General features: G+C 44.2%; 1 protein-coding gene across 1 annotated transcript in view; it reads left to right on the forward strand.

The window, feature by feature from the left end:
* Positions 1–20,193, forward strand: part of snx29 (sorting nexin 29) — a 117,129-nt gene extending 96,936 nt beyond the window's left edge. Inside the window, exons 19-21 of the mRNA XM_024136864.2 lie at positions 3,146–3,286; positions 13,114–13,253; positions 18,511–20,193. Coding sequence (XP_023992632.1) covers positions 3,146–3,286; positions 13,114–13,253; positions 18,511–18,640 — 411 coding nt within the window. The 3' untranslated portion in view covers positions 18,641–20,193. The remainder of the gene's footprint in view (positions 1–3,145; positions 3,287–13,113; positions 13,254–18,510) is intronic.
* Positions 20,194–21,075: the final 882 nt, after the last annotated feature.

Consider the following 21,075-nt stretch of genomic DNA (forward strand, 5'->3'; position numbering starts at 1 on the left):
CTGTCTGTCTTTGCCTCCCTCCTTTCGATGAACTGATCAGTCTCTGTATAATGAGCAGTTGTAAATGCCACTGTTGTTGTTGTAAATGACAGCATTTCCTCTCCCAGTCTATCTGGCTGTTGATGAATCACTCGCTGCTCCTTTCAATAGCCTTGTTAGTCTACAATAATACATGACCTGCCTGTTCAGGCTATATCAAAGAGATGGTGAGAACACAACAAGTAAAATAGTGCTAACTTGCAGTTATCTATCTTGTTCGTGTTGAAGGGTAAAGCTTTGAATTTAATTTGACCCCCTAGATTTATGTTGTTTTAATGCTTCTCTTCTCTGTACCAGGGGCTCTGTACTGGGGGCTGCAACCCTTGAAGACAATTGGAGAGCTGAGAAAATTGATTTATTTTGACTGAAAGATTAGTCAACAATATTCTAGAAAGTTTCAGAAACACTGTTTAAATATCTTTTTACTTTCCATATATACAACAACAAAAAAACATGTCACCATAATTTGTACACAATTTTATAACAGTTTGAAATTCATTCATGATAATGTATTTTGTGAATTGTAAGCTTGTTACTTTCGCTGTACAAAAAAACTCTGACTAGTTCAAATATAACATAATCAGAATAGTTTGGACCTGGCCCAGAGCTAGCTGAGCCTAGGCCACGGATGTGTCACATTTGATGATCTTTCTATTGAAAACAAAGAGATGTTTTTTTTTTTATGCAGAACGCGAGAGTTGGATGTTGGCAAATATTTTGTGAAAGATGATGAAATAATGAATTTGCTGTTACTGAGGAGGAAACAATAGCTGCTCTGTGGATGATGTTGCCTTAAATGTGTATGGTAATGAGCAAGCCCAACGTGGATGTCTGTGTGTTGGTATAGTGTGTCTGTAAATGTGTGATTGCATATGTCTTTGTGTGTGTGTGTGTGTGTGTGTGTGTGTGTGTGTGTGTGTGTGTGTGTGTGTGGTGTGTGTGTGTGTGTGTGTGTGTGTGTGTGTGTGTGTGTGTGTGTGTGGTGTGTGTGTGTGGTTGTGTGTGGTGTGTTTGTGGTGTATACACAGTGATTCCTGTGCATGTATGAATGCCATTCAAATCAAACTTTATTTGCCACATGCGCTGAATGCAACAAGTGTAGACTTTACGGGGGAAATGCTTACTTACAAGCCCTTAACCAACAGTGCAGTTCAAGAAGAAGAAAATATTTACCAAGTAGGCTAAAATAAAAAGTAACACAACAAGAATAACGAGGCTATATACAGGGGGCACCGATACCGGGTCAGTGTGCAGGGGTACAGGCTAGTTGAGGTAATCTGGACATGTAGGTGGGGGCGAAGTGACTATGCATAGATAATAAACAAACAGCGAGTAGCAGCAGTGTACAAGAGGGGGGTCGCGTGTCAATGTAAATTGTCCGGTGGCGATTTTTATGAATTGTTCAGCAGTCTATTGGCTTAGGGGTAGAAGCTGTTGAGGAGCCTTTTGGTCCTAGACTTGGCGCTCCGGTACCGATTGCCGTGCGGTAGCTGAGAGAACAGTTTATGGGTGACTGGAGTCTTTGACAATTTTATGGGCTTTCCTCTGACACCGCCTATTATATAGGTCCTGGGTGGCAGGAAGCTTGGCCCCAGTGATGTACTGGACCGTTCACACTACCCTCTGTAGCGCCTTACTGTCAGATGCCGAGCAGTTGCCATACCAGGCAGTGATGCAACCGGTCAGGATGCTCTCGATGGTGCAGCTGTAGAACCTTTTGAGGATGTGGGGGCCAATGCCAAATCTTTTCAGTCTCTTGAGGGGGAAAAGGTTTTGTCGTGCCCTCTTCACGACTGTCTTGGTATGTTTGGACCATGATAGTTTGTTCGTGAAGTGGACACCAAGGACTTGGAACTCTCGACCCGCTCCACTTTGCCTGTGCACGAATACAGTGTGTGTGTGTGTATGAGTGAGAGAGAATACATTGTGTGTGAGTGTTGTGTGTCTGCGCGCACACGACTACTGTGTGTGAGTGTGCCAGGGGGCAGTTTTCTAAGAGTACTGGTCTTATTGTGGGGTGTGAGGACTTTAATGTTGGCCCAGGTTGGCCAGCCCTCCCCAGGGACCCAGTGTCCACCCATTTGCCCCGTTTCATCCTAACGCTTTGATCACAGACACGAACACACATGCACACGCATGCCACGCACAGCACATACGCACATGTGCCTACACACACACACCCACACAAACACACACACACACACACACACACACACACACACACACACACACACACACACACACACACACACACACACACAACACACACACACACACACACCACACACACACACACACACACACACACACACACACACACACACACACACACACACACACACTCCCCCTTGAAAACGACAATTACGAACAAACAACAGGTTCATCTAAGCTTCAGGCTGCCTTTGTTGTCTTCTCTTAATTTCTCTCTACTCTACAGTCCCTCACTTTCCGGAGAAAAGTTTTCAAAAAAGTTCACAGGAAGTACGGTACTGCGTGAGGAAGTACAGAGGTGATAAAGTGATTGCTTGTCACCTCAGATAGGACAACTGAACCCCAATAGACAGGATCAGTCTGTGCCTCTATAGCTTTGAGATGGGACGTCTGTTAATTCTAACGCTACGTTGCTTCACCGTTGTGACACTGTTCTCCAGCTAGGCTTGAGGGAGAGACTATGACGCGTGAAAATGGCATCTCTGTTCTCTCCTCGTCTTTCCTTTCCTCCATTTGAAAATAACATCTCTCACTCTATCGCTTTCCCTCTCATACTCTCCCCCTCTCGCTCTCCCTCCTCGAGTTGTAATTGCCTCTCTTATCCTCCCTTCACAATCCCCAGTGTCTGCCTGCCACAGACCATCAGCAGCTGAACAAAGGAATCCAACGCTCTCCTTTAATGATGCATGAAAATAGCAGTGCACAGGCAGAGAGTGGCCTACTATGTTTTACTGCCATATTGAGAATAGATAACCTTATTGAGACATTATGGTTGGCTAATTTCCTCCTCTGTAGACTGTGAGCGGTTTCGTAAGAGCAGGATTTGTACCACAGAAAGTATTCTGATTGTGTCGCTGTTTGTGTTGTTGTTGTTTGTGTCTTACCTGTTCCGTAGGTGTACATCCGTATCCTAGACAACGAATGGAATGTCTACAGACGCTACACGGAATTCCGGACGCTCCACAACCACTTACGCTCACAATTCCCGCAAGTCGGCACCTTCAACTTCCCACCCAAGAAAGCCATAGGGAACAAGGTGTGTACGGTCGGGGAGATCGTTGCCTTTTTGATGTAATCCGGTTTTTACTATTGGTCACCCTCCTTCAATGTTGTTTTAAATGACCTGTAGTCAAATGTWTTGAATGTGAATGCATTGTTAAGTCATATTGTGGTCACTTGTCCATCACTTGAATCGACAGGCTTGGATGTTAGTTACAGTAGCCCCTGGGCAACATTACCTCCCTCTCTCTGTCTTCATCTCTCCACCGCTCTCTCCTTACTCTCTTCCTCCCTCTCCCTTTCAGTTCCAGAGGGAAGGAGTCTTTTTAAGTCTCTGAGTAGAGTTGAGGGGGCTGTGAGTGCTTTTGTTACAGAAGTTGTAGAGTAACTTTGACATGGAAACACAAAGGAGTGCACCAGGCCTGGGGGCAGAGTTTAAAACTAGATAGTGTGAGAGGGTGTTTGGAGCTGACAGTAAAGACGTAGGGGCAGAGGGTTCACATAGAGACAGGATTGCGTTGGTAATTGAGTGTGTGTGTGTGTGTGTGTTTGCGTGTGTGCATATGGGTAGGTGAACGTGTGTATGCATTTGAGAGGTAGGTGTGTGTGTGTGTGTGTTTGTGTTGTGTGTGTGTGTGTGTGTGTGTGTGTGTGTGTGTGTGCGTGCGCGCGTACATGGTAGTGGGTTGCGTGCATGGGTAGGTATGTGTGCGTGTGTGTATGCATTTGTGTGTGTCTGTGTGTGTAACAGTGAGCTTGCTTACCTGGGGTGTGCTGTCATGTCACTTTTAATCTCATCATTGTTTCCTCTGATTCTCTCTCCCTCCCTCCTTCCCTCCCTCTATCCTCTCAGAAGGAACACTTTGTACAGACAAGCTTAGTTCTTCTCCTCAGGTGAAGCGTGGTGCGCTGGCAAAAAGCCTCCCCTCTTCTATCTGATCTCCTCTGACGGAGATGCTGTTATGGAGATGTGTTGTTTAACAGCACTGTAGTCAAACAGATAAACTGTTCTCTTTATTTCACTCACTGGGACGCACAATATGTTCAGTTTGCTCTCTCTTCATGGAACACAGCATCGTTGCAGCTCGGAAATATGGAATATCTATGCAGTATATATTCTAAGGTAGACGCTGGGGCTTACATGGTGGATGTGTTCAGTTAATGATGGGGGGATGCTAATGTTGGTCCATATGATCAGTGGTCATGGGCAGAGAAACCTCTCCAAACCCTTTTAACTGGGTTGCATGGATGTCTGCTACGGTATGGATGAAACGAGAGAGCTGTCACGGAGATGGGAAACAGGAAGGAACACACATGCACATACACCACATACATACGTAAACACGCATACACACACAAGTGTACACACGCACTCTGCCTCAGCCCCGCCATGGTTATCCTCATTGAGAAGCTAACAACCTTACACACCAAGGACCCTGGGTCATCATGCCTGCTACACACACACACACACACACACACACACACACACACACACACACACACACACACACACACACACACACACACACACACACACACACACACACACACACACACACACACACACACACACACACCGAACACCTGATCCTGAGAGAGAGAGAGACGTGTAGCTAATCTTGTCAGTTGGCTACAGCATGGGACCGTATACGTAGGAAGCTAATTCTAATAGCCACAATACCTATAGGATGTATCTGCGTTAGCTTGAGGATCAGATGTATGGATGATGGAATGGAATACAGGTAGTGTTGTGTGATGACATTTTAATACATCTCAGTTTTGTGATGTCAAGCACCATAACTGCCAGTGTACGTAAGATCACAGCTCAATGTATTACCACGGCAACATTACTGAGCATTACTCGGCTCCTGCTGTCTCTGAGAATCTCCTAACTGCATTGACATAGCCTCACGAACACACCACACACACACACAACACACACACACACACACACACACCACACACACACACACAACACACACACACACACACACACACACACACAACACCACACACACACACACACACACACACACCACACATATTACAACACGTTACACACAACACCTGCACTGACACCCCTAAAAAGCTGATTTGTCAAGGGCTCGGCTGGCAAAACACGCTAAATGTTCCCGAGCGCGCCTGTCAAATCTGTCCTGATGGCCACGCCATCACCACAACTGCGGGAGGAAGAATGATGACATCAAAGGCTGCAACTGTCTGTCTGCTCTGCTCTGCACCCGCTCCCCAGAGTTCAACTGTCAGGGTTTCTCGTCTCAGATTCACAGAGAATTCTTATTGCTTTGATGGAGGTTTTTCCTGTCTCTCTAGTTCTCTGTCTCTCTCTCTCTCTGCGTCTTTCCTACCCATGTTCCTTTCATTTGGATCAAATCAGTCAATTTTTCAATTGCTGCTTTCCTCTTCCTCCCCTGCTAGGCTGCTTTGTAGAGTGCAGTGTTATGGGGGTTCCACCAAATCAGAGCGCTGTTAGAGACTACGGAACTGTCTACTGTCCTACTCTCATCGTTTTTTAAACAGCATTTGATCTTTCTGATGATAATAACACAAGATCGTTATGAGCTGTAATATTACAGTACTTGGAGGGCTGTAAAAGTCAGGGCTGGCGTTGCACCTTGAGCGACAGAACAGGAGAGCTAAGTGAATAATTAACCAGTAAACGTGGAATCATTTCTGAATCTTGCATGTTGTGTTCACATGTAACATTCAATATGGATGTCTAATGCCTTTAATGATGGCAAAGAGACATTCTGGAGGTCTTGTATGAACATTCCTGAATTGCTTGTGATCTTTTATGCATCAGTTGCACGGCGGTTTGTGTGTATAAGCATTTTCATAGGAGCAGTCTTTGAGGAGTTTCTTTGCGTGCCATAATCATAAGTCAATGTGGTGGCCTGATTTCTATTCTACAGTATCTCGCTGATGTTTTTGTATTTTAGTCTACACTTCCTGTTTGTGACATTAGTTACAAAACAAGGTTAACTATCTTTTATAGTTCGCATCTCTTTGTTTATATTATGTATCTTCCAAGCTAAAAATTGTGTGTTTGTGTCATGGCTTGATTGTTGTACCCCTACGGACGATGCGTTTCTATTCACTAAACCCGTCACAAGCTTTGCATTTGAGTTCCATCGCAAACAACTCCTTTGAGCCTCACAAATCTGTTCATGCCCTACCCATGATCCTTTGCTGGAGCTGTGTTGGCCTACTTTGAGCTCTCGTCGCTTTGCTTCCTTCCTCTGTCAGGACTACTCACATCTGTCTCACCGCTCTGTGAATTGGCATGGCCGTGCTTTTGGGTTGCTAGACGTTCTTGTTCTATGCCCACCTATCCCCCCTACCAACCTCCCTCCTATCGTTTCTGTCTTAAGTAACCTACTGTCTTAATCTGTGATTGAAATTCACTGTATACAAAATCGTGTGCCTGTCACGAATTTCCAATAGGATATTTGTGTCTATTTTACAATAATCTGTGATACTGAGTTGGTCATACTGTTCCCTCTGATCTTGAGATTTGTCCTCTGTCTCACTTTGACTGCGTGGTTCACTTGTGTCGCCATGCTCTCAATGTCTGTACACACGTGTGGATACACATGCCCGTGTGTATCTGTCTGAGTTGTCTTGTAAATTGATGTAACATGCCTCATAGCGGACAGGTGTAGCCAGTGGCGATCCTATCTATAGCGATATCTCCCTGTGTCTGTGCCTTCAGTGTTGTGTTGATATCCATGTCTACCCGAGTGTGTCCCTGTCTTATAGTGAGTTAAATTACAGTAACATGCCTCATATACAGTAGCAGACAGGTGAACGCTGGTGGGATAAGAATAGTTCATGTCTTTATACGTGTACATATAAACATACACCTCCATAGTGTCATCTCTGTGTTGATGTCCATGTGTGGGGAGTGTATGTGAGTCTCTGTCGTATAGTGAGATGTACTATACTAAAATGAGTCATCTGGAACAGACAGGTTAGGGACGGTGGCAAACAAAGATCTACGGGGCTATATTTGCCTCTATCTGTGTCTCTACGCTACATACGTGTGTGTACGTCCGTCCGTCTGTCCGTCAGTCAGTGGGCTGTAGCAGGTTTGCCTTGAAACAGCAGGTGAGGATGGTAGCTATAAGTAGAGCTGTACAACAAAATTGTCAGTGTTCGTATCCTGGTGTAAGCAGTTTTGATGTTGATGTGGCGTTACTTTGTGTAACTGAAGACCAGCTGTTGTTCATATCTTTTAATATACTGTTCAATCGGGGTGTTGCCTGTGTTTGTGTTACTAACCAGAGCTGAGTGTGATGATGTCACTCAATGTAGAGTAAAACACTCAAAAACATTTAAACCATGCCCATTATTATCATATTTACCAGCATGCACTACTGCAGGTGAATACAACTCAGGAGTTTCAGACCACTGTCTTTGGGAGAAACTAGGCCATCAAAGTAACGCCTTATGATAGATATATATACAGTACCAGTAAAAAATTTGGACACACCTACTCATTCAATGGTTTTTCTTTATTTTTACTATTTTCTAAATTGTAGAATAATAGTGAAGACATCCAAACTACAATATCACATATGGAATCATGTAGTAACCAAAAAAGTGTTCAAATCAAAATATATTTTAGATTCTTAAAAGTACCCACTCTTTGCCTTGATGACAGCTTTGCACACTCTTGGTATTTTCTCAACCAGCTTCATGAGGTAGTCATCTGGAATGCATTTCCATTAACAGGTGTGCCTTGTTAATTTGTGGAATTTCTTTCCTTCTTAATGCATTTGAGCCAATCAGTTMTTTTGTGACAAGGTAGGAGTGGTATACAGAAGATAGCCCTATTTGGTTAAAGTCCAAGTCCATATTATGGCAAGAACAAAGCAAAGAGAAACGACAGTCCATCATTACTTTAAGACATGGTCAGTCAATCCGGGAAATTTTAAGAATTCTGAAAGTTTCTTCAAGTGCAGTCGCAAAAACCATCAAGCGCTATGATGAAACTGGCTCTCATGAAAACCGCCACAGAAAAGGAAGACCCAGAGGATAAGTTCATAAGAGTTAACTGCACCTCTGTTTGCAGTCCAAATAAATGCTTCACAGAGTTCAAGTAACAGACACATCTCAACTTCAACTGTTCAGAGGAGACTGCGTGAATCAGGCCTTCGTGGTCGAATTGCTGCAAAGAAACCACTACTAAAGGACACCAATAAGAAGAAGAGACTGGCTTGGGCCAAGAAACATGAGCAATGGACATTAGACCTGTGGAAATCTGTGCTTTGGTCTGATGAGTCCAAAGTAGGTGAATGGATGATCTCCATATGTGTGGTTCCCACCGTGAAGCATGGAGGCCGAGGTGTGATGGTGTGGGTGTGCATTGCTGGTGACACTGTCAGTAATTTATTTAGAATTCAATGCACACTTAACCAGCATGGCTACCACAGCATTCGGCAGCAATACTCCATCCCATCTGGTTTGCGCTTAGTGGGACTATCATTTGTTTTTCAACAGGGCAATGACCCAAAACACACCTTCAGCCTGTTTAAGGGCTATTTGACCAAGAAAGAGAGTGGTGGAGTGCTGCATCAGGAGGAAGGAAAAGCAGCCAACAAGTGCTCAGCATATGTGGGAACTCCTTCAAGACTGTTGGAAAATAATTCCTCATTAAGCTGTAATAATGMTGTTTTACGATCTCCTAACCAATTGTGCTATTGTGTGTGTTTTTTCATGTTATTTGTAACTTATTTTGTACACAATGTTTCTGCCACCGTGTCTTATGACCGAAAAATGCTTCTAGATATCAGGACAACGATTACTCACCCCGTACTGGAGGAATACTTTTTCTTTAACGAGTCGGATGGGAAGGATTTACTTCAGACGCCCAACAAGGCCCTGATCCCCGTCATTCGCAGGAAAAAAAGACTGAGATTTCGGTGACGAAGGTCTGGGTGCCTTGTAAAGATCAGACGACAAGTGTGTAATCTGCTTTTGCAATCGGTCCTATTAGCCAACGTACAATCATTGGATAATAAAAGAGACGAGCTACGAGCACGTATATCCTACCAACAGGACATTAAAAACTGTAATATCTTATGTTTCACCGAGTTGTGGCTGAACGACAACATTAATAACATACAGCTGGTGGGTTTTAAGCTTTTTCGGCAGGATAGAACAGCGGCCTCTGGTAAGACAAGGGGTGGCGGTCTATGTATTTTTGTAAACAACCGCTGGTGCACAAAATCTAAGGAAGTCTCAAGGTTTTGCTCGCCTGGGGTAGAGTATCTCATGATAAGCTGTAGACCACACTATTTACCAAGAGAGTTTTCATCTATATTCTTCGTAGCTGTCTATTTACCACCACAAACCGATGCTGGCACTAAGACCGCACTCAATGAGCTGTATACGGCCGTAAGCAAACAGGAAAACGCTCATCCAGAGGCAGCGCTCCTAGTGGCCGGGGACTTTAATGCAGGGAAACTTACATTTGTTTTACCTCATTTCTACCAGCATGTTAAATTTGCAACCAGAGGGGAAAAAACTCTAGACCACCTTTATTCCACACACAGAGACGCGTACACAGCTCTCCCTCGCCCTCCATTTGGAAAATCTGACCATAACTGTATCCTCCTGATTCCTGCTTGCAAGCAAAAACTAAAGCAGGAAGCACCAGTGACTTGGTCAATAAGAAAGTGGTCAGATGAAGCAGATGCTAAGCTACAGGACTTTTTTCCTAGCACAGACTGGAATATGTTCCAGGATTCTTCCGTTGTCATTGAGGAGTACACCACATCAGTCACAGTCACCTTAAAGATCTCATCCAGGCCTGTCTGTTTGACTCCAAGTACCTTGCTTGCTGTGGTGATAATCCTTCTCAGCATATTTCTCTGGCTGACAGTGGCATTGCCAAACCAACAAACAATACAAAAAGTTAAAATACTCTCAATGAAAGATTTGTAAAACAGAGTCAATATAGTACAGTCTACATTAAAAGATCCCAGCTTTTTGAGAAAGTACAGTCTCTGTTGGCTCTTTTTGTGGATCAGGTCTGTACATTTACTCCACTGAAGCTTATTGTCCAAGAGGACACCCAGATATTTGCATTCCTCTACAATCTCTATATTCTGACCTCTGATAGATGTTGCAGAGGTAGGTGTTGTACGCTTCTATGCACATCTATGCACATCTTTGGTCTTGTTGGTATTGAGGACCAAGTGTGATTCCTCACACCACTCTACAAAGTCATCTAGGACCGGGCCATGATGTTCCTCGTCATCATGCAACAGGCTGATCAAGGCAGTGTCATCAGCGAACTTAACGAGGTGCCTGTCAGGATTGGGAACTAGTACAACCATTTGTGTACAAGATGTACAGGAGTGGGGACAAAACACATCCCTGAGGAGAGCCTGTGTTGGTGTTGCGTATGTCCGACACGTGGGGATCTATTTTGACTCGCTGTGAGCGTTGGTTCAGGAAGTCCAACAGCCACAAAACCAGCCCCCCATCTAAGGAGAAGACTCGAATGAGTCTCTGTGCCAGAATGTAAGGCTGGATTTCATTGAAATTCAACAAACAGAACCCTGACATGGGATTTGGCACCCTCTAGATGTCTATAGACCATGTTAAGGAGGGTAAGAATGGCGTCATCAACTCCTCTGCTAGGCTGATTGGCAAACTGAAATGGGTCGAGGAGCTTCTGGGTGACTCTGAGAATATGACTTTTCACAATTTTCTCAAGGCATTTCATTACTAAGGATGTCAAGGCGACAGGGCGGTAGTCATTCAGCACAGAGGGATTAGATGCTTTAGGAATTGGTATAATTATTGAGTTTTTCCACAATACTGGCACGTGTTGCTGGTCGAGTGAGGATTGGAAAATGTCTGTAAAAACACCAGCCAATTGTTCAGCACAGTGCTTTAACACATGTCCACGTATTTTGTCTGGGCCTGGGCTTTAGTATGTGTTACATCCCCTGAACAATTTTATAACATCAGACTGTTTAACAGTCTATAGGGAGGAGGTCAGAGACCTGGCCGTGTGGTACCAGGACAATAACCTCTCCCTCAATGTGATCAAGACAAAGGAGATGATTATGGACTATAGGAAAAGGAGGGCCGAGCACGCCCCCATTCTCATCGACAGGGCTGTAGTGGAGCAGGTTGAGAGCTTCAAATTCCTTGGTGTCCACATCAACAACAAACGAGAATGGTCCAAACACACCAAGACAGTCGAGAAGAGGGCAGGACAAAGCCTATTCCCCCTCAGGAGACTGAAAAGATTTGGCATGGGTCCTCAGATCCTCAAAAGGTTCTACAGCTGCACCATCGAGAGCATCCTGACGGGTTGCATCACTGCCTGGTATGGCAACTGCTCGGCCTCCGACCGCAAGGCACTACTGAGGGTGGTGTGTAAGGCCCAGTACATCACTGGGGCCAAGCTTCCTGCCATCCAGGACCTCTATACCAGGCGGTGTCAGAGGAAGGCCCTAAAAATTGTCAAAGACTCCAGCCACCCTAGTCATAGACTGTTCTCTCTGCTACAGCACGGCAAGCGATACCGGAGCGCCAAGTCTAGGTCCAAAAGGCTTCTTAACAGCTTCTACCCCCAAGCCATAAGACTCCTGAACAGCTAATCATTACATTACATTTAAGTCATTTAGCAGACGCTCTTATCCAGAGCGACTTACAAATTGGTGCATTCACCTTATGACAATCAAAGGGCTACCCATGACCCCTCTTTTACGCTGCTGCTACTCTTTGTTTATTATCTGTGCATAGTCACTTTAAGTCTACCTACATGTACATATTACCTCAATTACCTCGACTAACCGGTGCCCCCGCACATTGACTCTGTACCAGTASCCCCTGTATTTAGCCTCGCTATTGTTATTTTACTGCTGCTGTTTAATTATTTGTTTCTTTTATTTTCTATTTTTTACTTATCTATTATTACTGAACACTTATTTTTTGTTAAGACTTCTTAAAGCATTGTTGGTTAAGGGCTTGTAAGTGAGCATTTCACTGTAAGGTCTACACCTGTTGTATTCGGCGCATGTGACATAGAATTTGATTTGATTTACTATATATACATATATATCAAATATTTTGTCCTAAAGTGTTTTATTTGAATGATAACACATTTACTTAAGCACTCACATTAACTTCAGTGAATGAATGCAACAACCCTGTCTGTCTAACAAACATAGCCATTGGTGGCAACTCTACAATTCACTGGAAAGGCAGACAGCTAGAAAAAGTAGTAGACTGCTAGAGTAAAATTCAAAAGTGTTAAATTCACGGTATCTTTGAACACCATAGCAGTGTACCTTTCACACTGAGTTGTAAAATGTAAATGCCACCGGTGTTGAAAAGTATCAGTTGGACAACACTCACTCAGTCACCTACTGTAATAGTATCTACGCCATTGGAGTGAGGAAAAGCACACTATGACAGTGTTAAAAGAGCAACGCTTTGAAAAGTGTTCATTTAACATTTTTCTGATGGTTTTCATATATAAACTTCAAAAGTGTTACATTGTACACCCACAGTTTTCAATTGAGTGATTGGAATTTTGACATACATCCACAGAGCATAGGTGCTAGAGACAAGGACTGAGAGAGGCTCAGTGTGTCACTGAGTGAGAGTGAGAGAGACAGAGAAAGGGGGGTGTTACATTTCCATGCAAACAAACCATTAAATGAGACATGGCAGCTGGGACCTTATCTAATCTGACAGCTGGCATCATTCTCCACCCACTTACCCTACACACTTATCTATAACTCCTACCTGTACTTTCCCTCTCATTCTGTATGGTACAGTTTTAATGTCTCCCTTGACTCTGTCCACTCTTCTTCTTAGGATGCCAAGTTTGTAGAGGAGCGTAGGAAACAGCTCCAGTCGTACCTGAGGATGGTGTTGAACAAGCTGATCCAGACCCTGCCAGAGTTCTCTGCTAAACCCACTAAGGAGACCCTGCTGCAGCTGCTGCCCTTCTGCCAGTGAGTGACCCCACTGTCTGTGTGTGTGTGTGTGTGTGTGTGTGTGTGTGTGTGTGTGTGTGTGTGTGTGTGTGTGTGTGTGTGTGTGTGTGTACATGCGTCAGAGTGTGCATTGTCAGATGGGGAAAAACACGCATTTCACAAAGTGCTTCATAATAATACATTGCCTGACACATCTGTGTGCGAGTGCGATAGATAATGCAAATTGTTTTGTGAACACCTTGAAAGTGACTTCTTGTGCCAGCTCAGTCATAGGATCCAGTCATTTCCTGCATCATTCACACCAATTGAGGCTGTGACCACTCGGTGAGCACGACCAATCACAGATCCCAACAAGAATTCTCTTCTGTAGCAGCTGATAGTCATAGCACAGAGGTTCTAAAACGCTGAGATAGAATTATCAAATTTGATTYRTCACATGCGCCGAATACAACAGGTTGTAGACCTTACCGTGAAATGCTTACTTACAAGCCCTTAACCAACAATGCAGTTAAGAAAATATTTACTAAATAAACTGAAGTAAAAAAAGAAAAAATGATGAGGCTATATACAGGGGGTACCGATTCCGAGTCAATGTTCGGTGGTACATGTTAGTCGAGGTAATTTGTACATGAAGGTAGGGGTAAAGTGACTATGCATAGATAATTAACAGCGAGTAGCAGCAGTATAAAAACAAAGGGTGGGTGGGTGTCAATACAAATAGTCCGGGTGGCAATTTCATTAATTGTTCAGCAGTCTTATGGCTTGGGGGTAGAAGCTGGTAAGGAGCCTTTTGGACCTAGAATTGGCACTCCGGTACCGCTTGCCATGCGGTAGCAGAGAGAACAGTCTATGACTCTGATGACTGGAGTCTTTGACCACCTATTATATAGGTCCTGGATGGCAGGAAGCTTGGCCCCAGTGATGTACTGGGCTGTACGCACTACCATCTGTAGTGCCTTACGGTCGGATGTCGAGCAGTTGCCATACCAGGMRGTGATGCAACCCAGTTAGGATGCTCACATTGGTGCTGCTCTATAACTTTTTGAGGATCTGGGGACCCATGCCAAAACTTTTCAGTCTCCTGAGGGGAAAAAGGTGTTGTCGTGCCATCTTCACGACTTTCTTGGTGTGTTTGGACCATGATAGTTTGTTGGTGATGTGGACACCAAGGAACTTAAAACTCTCGACCCGCTCCATTACAGCCGCGTCGATATGAATGGGGGCGTGTTCGGCCCTCCTTTTCCTGTAGTCCACGATAATATCCTTTGTCTTGCTCACATTGAGGGAGAGGTTGTTGTCCTGTCACCACACTGCCAGGTCTCTGACCTCCTCCCTATAGGCTGTCTCATCGTTGTCGGTGATCAGGCCTACCACCGTTGTGTCATCTGCAAACTTAATGATGGTGTTGGATTCGTGCCTGGCCACACAGTTGTGGGTGAACAGGGAGTACAGGAGGGGACTAAGCATGCACCTAAGGGGTCCCTGTGTTGAGGATTAGCGTGGCAGATGTTTTGTTGCCTACCCTTACCACCTGGGGGGTGGGCCGTCAGGACGTCCAGGATCCAGCTGCAGAGGGAGGTGTCTTGTCCCTGGGTCCATAGCTTAGTGATGAGCTTTGTGGGCACTATGTTGAACGCTGAGCTGTAGTCAATGAACAGCATTCTCACATAGGTGTTCCTTTTCTCCAGGTGCGAAAGGGCAGTGTGGAGTACGATTGAGATTGCGTCTTCTGTGGATCTGTTGGGGCGGTATGCGAATTGAAGTGGGTCTAGGGTTTCCAGGATGATGGTGTTTGATGTGAGCCATGACCAGCCTTTCAAAGCACTTCATGGCTACCGACGTGAATGCTACGGGGCGGTAGTCATTTAGGCAGGTTATCTTTGCTTACTTGGTCACAGGGACTATGGTGGGTATTACATCCTTGGTCAGGGAGAGGTTGAAAATGTCAGTGAAGACACTTGCCAGTTGGTCCGCGCATGCTCAGAGTACACGTCCTGGTAATCCGTCTTGCCCCGCAACCTGGTGAATGTTGACCTGTTTAAAGGTCTTGTTCACATCGGCTACGGAGAGCGTGATCACACAGTTGTCTAAAACAGCTGGTGCTCTCATGCATGCTTCAGTGTTACTTGCCTCAAAGCGAGCATAAAAGGCATTTAGCCCGTCTGATAGGCTCACGTCACTCGGCAGCTTGCGGCTGGGTTCCCTTTGTAGTCCGTAATAGTTTGCAAGCCCTGCCACATCCGACGTGCGTCAGAGCCGGTGTAGTAGGATTCAATCTTAGTCCTGTATTGAGGCTTTGCCTGTTTGATGATTTGTCTGAGGGCATAGCAGGATTTTTTATAAGCGTCCGGATTAGTGTCCCGCTCCTTGAAAGTGGCAGCTCTAGCCTTTAGCTTGGTGTGGATGTTGCCTGTTATACATAGCTTCTGGTTGGGAAATATACGTACGGTCACTGTGGGGGGGACGTCATCGATGCACTGATAGATGAAGCTGGTGACTGAAGTGGTATATTCCCCAATGCCATTTGATGAATCCTGGAACATATTACAGTCTGTGCTAGGAAAACAGTCCTGTAGCGTAGCATCCGCATTGTCTGACCACTGCCGTGTTAAGCGATTCACTGGTACTTCCTGCTTTAGTTTTTGCTTGTAAGCAGGAATCAGAAGGGTAGAATTATGGTCAGATTTTCCAAATGGAGGGCGAGGGAGAGTTTTGTACGCGTCTCTGTGTGTGGAGTGAAGGTGGTCTAGAGTTTTTTCCCCTCTGGTTGCACATGTGACATGCTGGTAGAAATGAGGTAAAACAGATTTAAGTTTCMCTGCATTTAGGTCCACAGCCACTAGGACACTGCTTCTGGATGAGCATTTTCTTGTTTGTTTATGGCCGTATACAGCTCGTTGAGTGCGGTCTTCGTGCAAGCGTCGGTTTGTGTTGGTAAATAGACGGCTACAAAAAATAGAGATGAAAACTCTCTTGGTAGATAGTGTGGTCTACAGCTTATCATGAGGTACTCTACCTCAGGCAAGCAATACCTCAAGACTACCTTAATATTAGACATCGTGCACCAGCTGTTATTGACAAATAGACACACACCCACACTCCTCGTTTTACCAGACGTAGCTTTTCTATTTTTCCGATGCACGGAAAACCCTGCCAACGGTATATTATCCGTGTCATCGTTCAGCCACGACTCAGTAATAAGATATTACAGTTTTTAATGTCCTGTTGGTATGATAGTCTCGAACGGAGCTCATCCAGTTTATTCTCCAGTAATTGCACGTTGGTATCAAGTATGAAGGTAAGACCCAGATGCAGACCACGTTGAATAAACAATAGTTTAATGATCCAATAGGGGCAGGCAATAGACAGGTCAAGGCAGGCAGGTGTCAGTTAACCAGAGGTGAGGCAACGGTACCGGACGGCAGGCAGGCKCAGGATAAGCAGCGGTCAAAAATCCAGTGGGGGGCAAAGGTACAGGTTGGTAGTGTGAGGGAAAAATTATGTATTCACTTTATTTGTTGGATATGTAACAATGATTTACTTAACAAACAGTAAGATATGTCTGTCCTGCTAATGCTGAGTTTTATGGTGTCCACTCTAGCTTCCTGCAGCTAGTCTAGCTGTCGTGGACATTGATTGACCTGGTGATAAAACCTACAGCTGGCATTCCAGTGACAGGATGTGGGGTGATTGTGACTGGGATAGAGAGGAGTAGAACAAAGGCCTCAGTGGTTCTTAGACATCCTGGCATCTAGGAAATTAGGCCAGGGTTGGGGGTTAAGATAACGCCAGGGGCAGATAAAGACAGGATGAGCCCAAAGTGGCTCATGGTCCCCCCAATCTATATGGGAAGGGTGGAGCCAGCCATGGTTGAAGCATTTTTAGGTTTGGTATATAAAGAAACAGTATTCTCTGTATGGTTCAAGCACTCGGTCCGACAGTCAAGACTTCTGGGCTGACGGCTTCATCATTTCAATAATTCATCGATATTAAATAAAGATGATTGTTTGAAGAAATGACCAAGTCTCTCTCAGTACTGAATTTCCACAACATTCTTGGCGACGAGGAGGTGATCTGCAACTTCACCTGCTGACCACTCCTGAAGATCTGGGTAAACTGTGCACAGGAGATCAGAAATTGGGATCTCAGGGTGAACCATGTTTATTATTGAGCAGCTGGACCCGTCTATGATCTGAGAGGTAGCGGTCACGGGTGGATACCAGTACTGACTTTGAATTTCCAYGACAGTAGGCAGGCTCAGGGTCAGGCAGAGTGGTCAGGCAGGTGGGCTCGGAGTCAGGACAGGCAAGGGTCAAAATCAGGAGGGCGAGAAAAGAGAGACTGAGAAAAAGCAGGAGCTGAGAAACAAAACGCTGGTTGACTTGACAAACAAGACGAACTGGGAACGGACAAACAGAGAACACAGGTTTAAATACACAGGGGATAATGGGGAAGATGGGCGATACCTGGAGGGGGGTGGAGACAATCACAAGGACAGGTGAAACAGATCAGGGTGTGACAGTTGGCTAATAGAATGGATGGTAGAGGCGGGTTACCCACTCGCCGACTAATTCTCACAAGGCATCCTGATCTCCGCCCCATGTATTTCTTTMTTTTCTTCATGTGAATGACGGGGGTTTGGGCCTTGTCTGGGAACATTATATCCTTTGAGTCGGACTCATAAAAAATAATCTTTGTCCAGTTTGAGGTGAGTAATCGCTGTTCTGATATCCAGAAGCTCTTTTCGGTCATAGGAGACGGTAGCATCAACAAAATAAGTTATAAACTATGCGAAAAAACACACAAAATAGCACAATTGGTTAGGAGCCCGTAAAACGGAAGCCATCCCCTCCGGCGCTATTCTTCAGCTAAATAAAGAGCTGAGTTGATGATATCTACATTAACAGTAGAGCTGTCTTAGCCATTGATGACTCATCCAAAATGGTGACCTTTCTTTTATGAATGACTGAGTGGGCCCCTGGTTAGGAGGGGGCTGAGATGGAGAGAGATTAGAACCTGATTCTTCAAAAGCTGCACTTGTCATCACTCCTTTCTTGGGAGGTGACTCGGTCTCACCTCACCCCAAAAGTGTCGCCTTTAGTGTCAGCAGCCAGCACGTTCTCCCCAAAATGGCACATTCACAGGAACACAGAAAACACAGTTCAAGTTCTAGCCTCAAGTTCTGGTTGGTGCCAAGAATAAAATAAAAACCTTAAGTGGCATTACTAACCTCTGGTTTCCTTTGCTGAATTCTTGACCTTTTGTCTCCTCCCAGGGACACATCAGTAGCCAGCGAGGGGAGCAGTAAGACAGCCCGGTCCAAAGCCTCGTCACGCTTTCCCAGACTGGGGCGCAACCGCAATCAGGAGGGCCGCAACCCAGAGCCCCAGAGCGGTGACCTCTAACCTCTACCCTCTACACTCTGATCTTTTCTTTGATTTGCTGATACTGAGGGGTACTTCTTGCTCCTGGACTAACGCAGAGCCTGAGAGAGAGACGGACAGTGGAGGTTATGGAGGGGAGAGGCAACAGGAGAACCTTTTATTCTGTATTTCTGGGAACCCCAGAGGCTAACTATGCCTGCTCTCCTGAACGGAGGATTCACTCAAAGACCACACATGGTCTAACTGGGCCCCGGACAGACATTAAAACAAGATGGGAGGACTGTTTCCTAATTTTACTCAGTTTTGTAGTGAAACTGTATCATGGTCATGGTACCTACAGTGTTTTCTAGCTTTTTTGCATTGAGGTGTGGGGTGTTCTTCAAACAAAGTTCAAACAAAGTTCTTCAAACAAAACTAACAGGTGTTTTCTTGGTCAATGTCAGCATTTCGGTGCCATTTTTTTTATTTTGACATCATCCTTTTACCTAACATTAACCAAGGCAATGGGCATTCATCTTTTATATTTATTTTGCCAGTCTGTTACCATACGATAATGTGCACAATGACATATTCCATCACATAATTTAAGGACTTTTAATACAAATATTACTGCTGGACTGATTATCCAGCCGTTCCAATGATTGTGGACTGAATGTGACTTAGCAGGAGACTTAACAGTAAATAGATCATAGATGAATGTCTTACAGTTGGGTAACACTTGAAGAGAAGCCGCTTGATCAAGTGCATGAAAAGTAATTTACAGATGCAGTTTGTACACTGCTTTAACTTGTATAAAATAGAAATCCTAAATACATACATATTACTCAAGTATTGAGATTACTTCGGGGGAAAAAATAAGAGATTGCTTGTGATGGAAGTTGTTCTTGTGACCGCCCCCCAGTCAGCTGTCCAATCAGCTAAAATTAGATTTAAACAGGAAGCTGCAGATGATAACGCACTGGGGAAGACTGTAAATCAGTATGCACACATCAATAATAGGAGCAAATGATGAAATGATTACCAATCTTATTTTGAAGCACAATTATAAAATATTAATGATAAACAACAAATGTATTTTTTTTTTTATTCACCCTGACAAACAGCGCTGCTGTTGCATATTGTATGTTGCACTTGAAATGGAAAAACAGGACGCTGGTTCTATCTATTCATAACAAAGCACTTCAATTGATCTAGCTGTTCTTTCTACTCAGACATTATGTGATGTTGTCGTTGCCACTTCTACAGGACCGCTACTAAGGTTCATTTCCTGTTTGTGTCTCATGGCTAGGACCAGGAGTTTTCCCCAGATCATGYGACCTGACCAGGAGAAACTCTGGACCCTAGTTGTAGGCTGTAACTAGAGCCTAGASTGTTTCCTGGTCATTTCACGACTAGAGCCCAAAGTGTTGCCCTATCAGGTCACATGGTCAGAGAAAGAAAAACTCCTGGCCCTCCACAACGCTCCTGTCTTTAGAGGGCTTCTCTTGTACCTTCTGTCCTACCTTTTAGCCTAACAGTCTGCCTTAAAAGACAGTGGCACAGAGAGACTAATGAATAAAGGGGTTCATACTGTACATACATACCACTGGTGTTGTTATTGTGATATTCTACATATGGAAGTCCAAAGCAGGAACGGATCTGTGACAATATTGGTTCTTGATGATTCATTAAGGGCATGAACATTATGTAAATTAATTGGATCAATGTATTTTTGGGGGAGTATTTTATTAGGATCCCCATTAGCTGTTGCAAAAGCAGCAGCAACTCTTCCTGGGGTCCACACAMAACATGAAACATGACATAATACAGAACATTAATAGACAAGAACAGCTCAAGGACAGAACTACATCCATTTTTAAACAGAAAGGCACACGTAGCCTACACATCAATACATACACACAAACTATCTAGGTCAAATGACTTGCCTAGTTAAATAAAGGCTAGATAAAGACATCAACGTATATACAGTATGTAGAGTGCCTTCAGAAAGTATTCACACCCCTTGTCTTTTTCCACATTTTGATGTGTTATAAAGCAGGATTAAAATCGATTTCATTGTAATYTTTTGTCAACAATCTACACAAAATACTCGAATGGTCAAAGTGGAAGAAAAATTATATATTTTTTTATGATATGAAAAATTAAACACTAATATATCTTTATTAAATAATTATTCAACCCCCTGAGTCAATACATGTTAGAATCATCTTTGGCAGTACTTAACGATTACAAGCGTACCCATAACATGCTGCAGCCACCATCACTATGCTTGAAAATATGGAGAGTGGTACTCAGCAATGTGTTGTATTGGATTTGTCCCAAACATAACACTTTGTATTCAGGACAAAAAGTGAATTGCTTTGCCACATTTTTTGCAGTATTACTTTAGGCCTTGTTGCAAACAGGATACATGTTTTGGAATATTTTTTATTCTATACAGGCTTCCTTTCCACTCT

The sequence above is a fragment of the Salvelinus sp. IW2-2015 genome, unplaced genomic scaffold, assembly GCF_002910315.2.
Source record: "Salvelinus sp. IW2-2015 unplaced genomic scaffold, ASM291031v2 Un_scaffold1038, whole genome shotgun sequence".
Lineage (NCBI taxonomy): Eukaryota > Metazoa > Chordata > Actinopteri > Salmoniformes > Salmonidae > Salvelinus > Salvelinus sp. IW2-2015.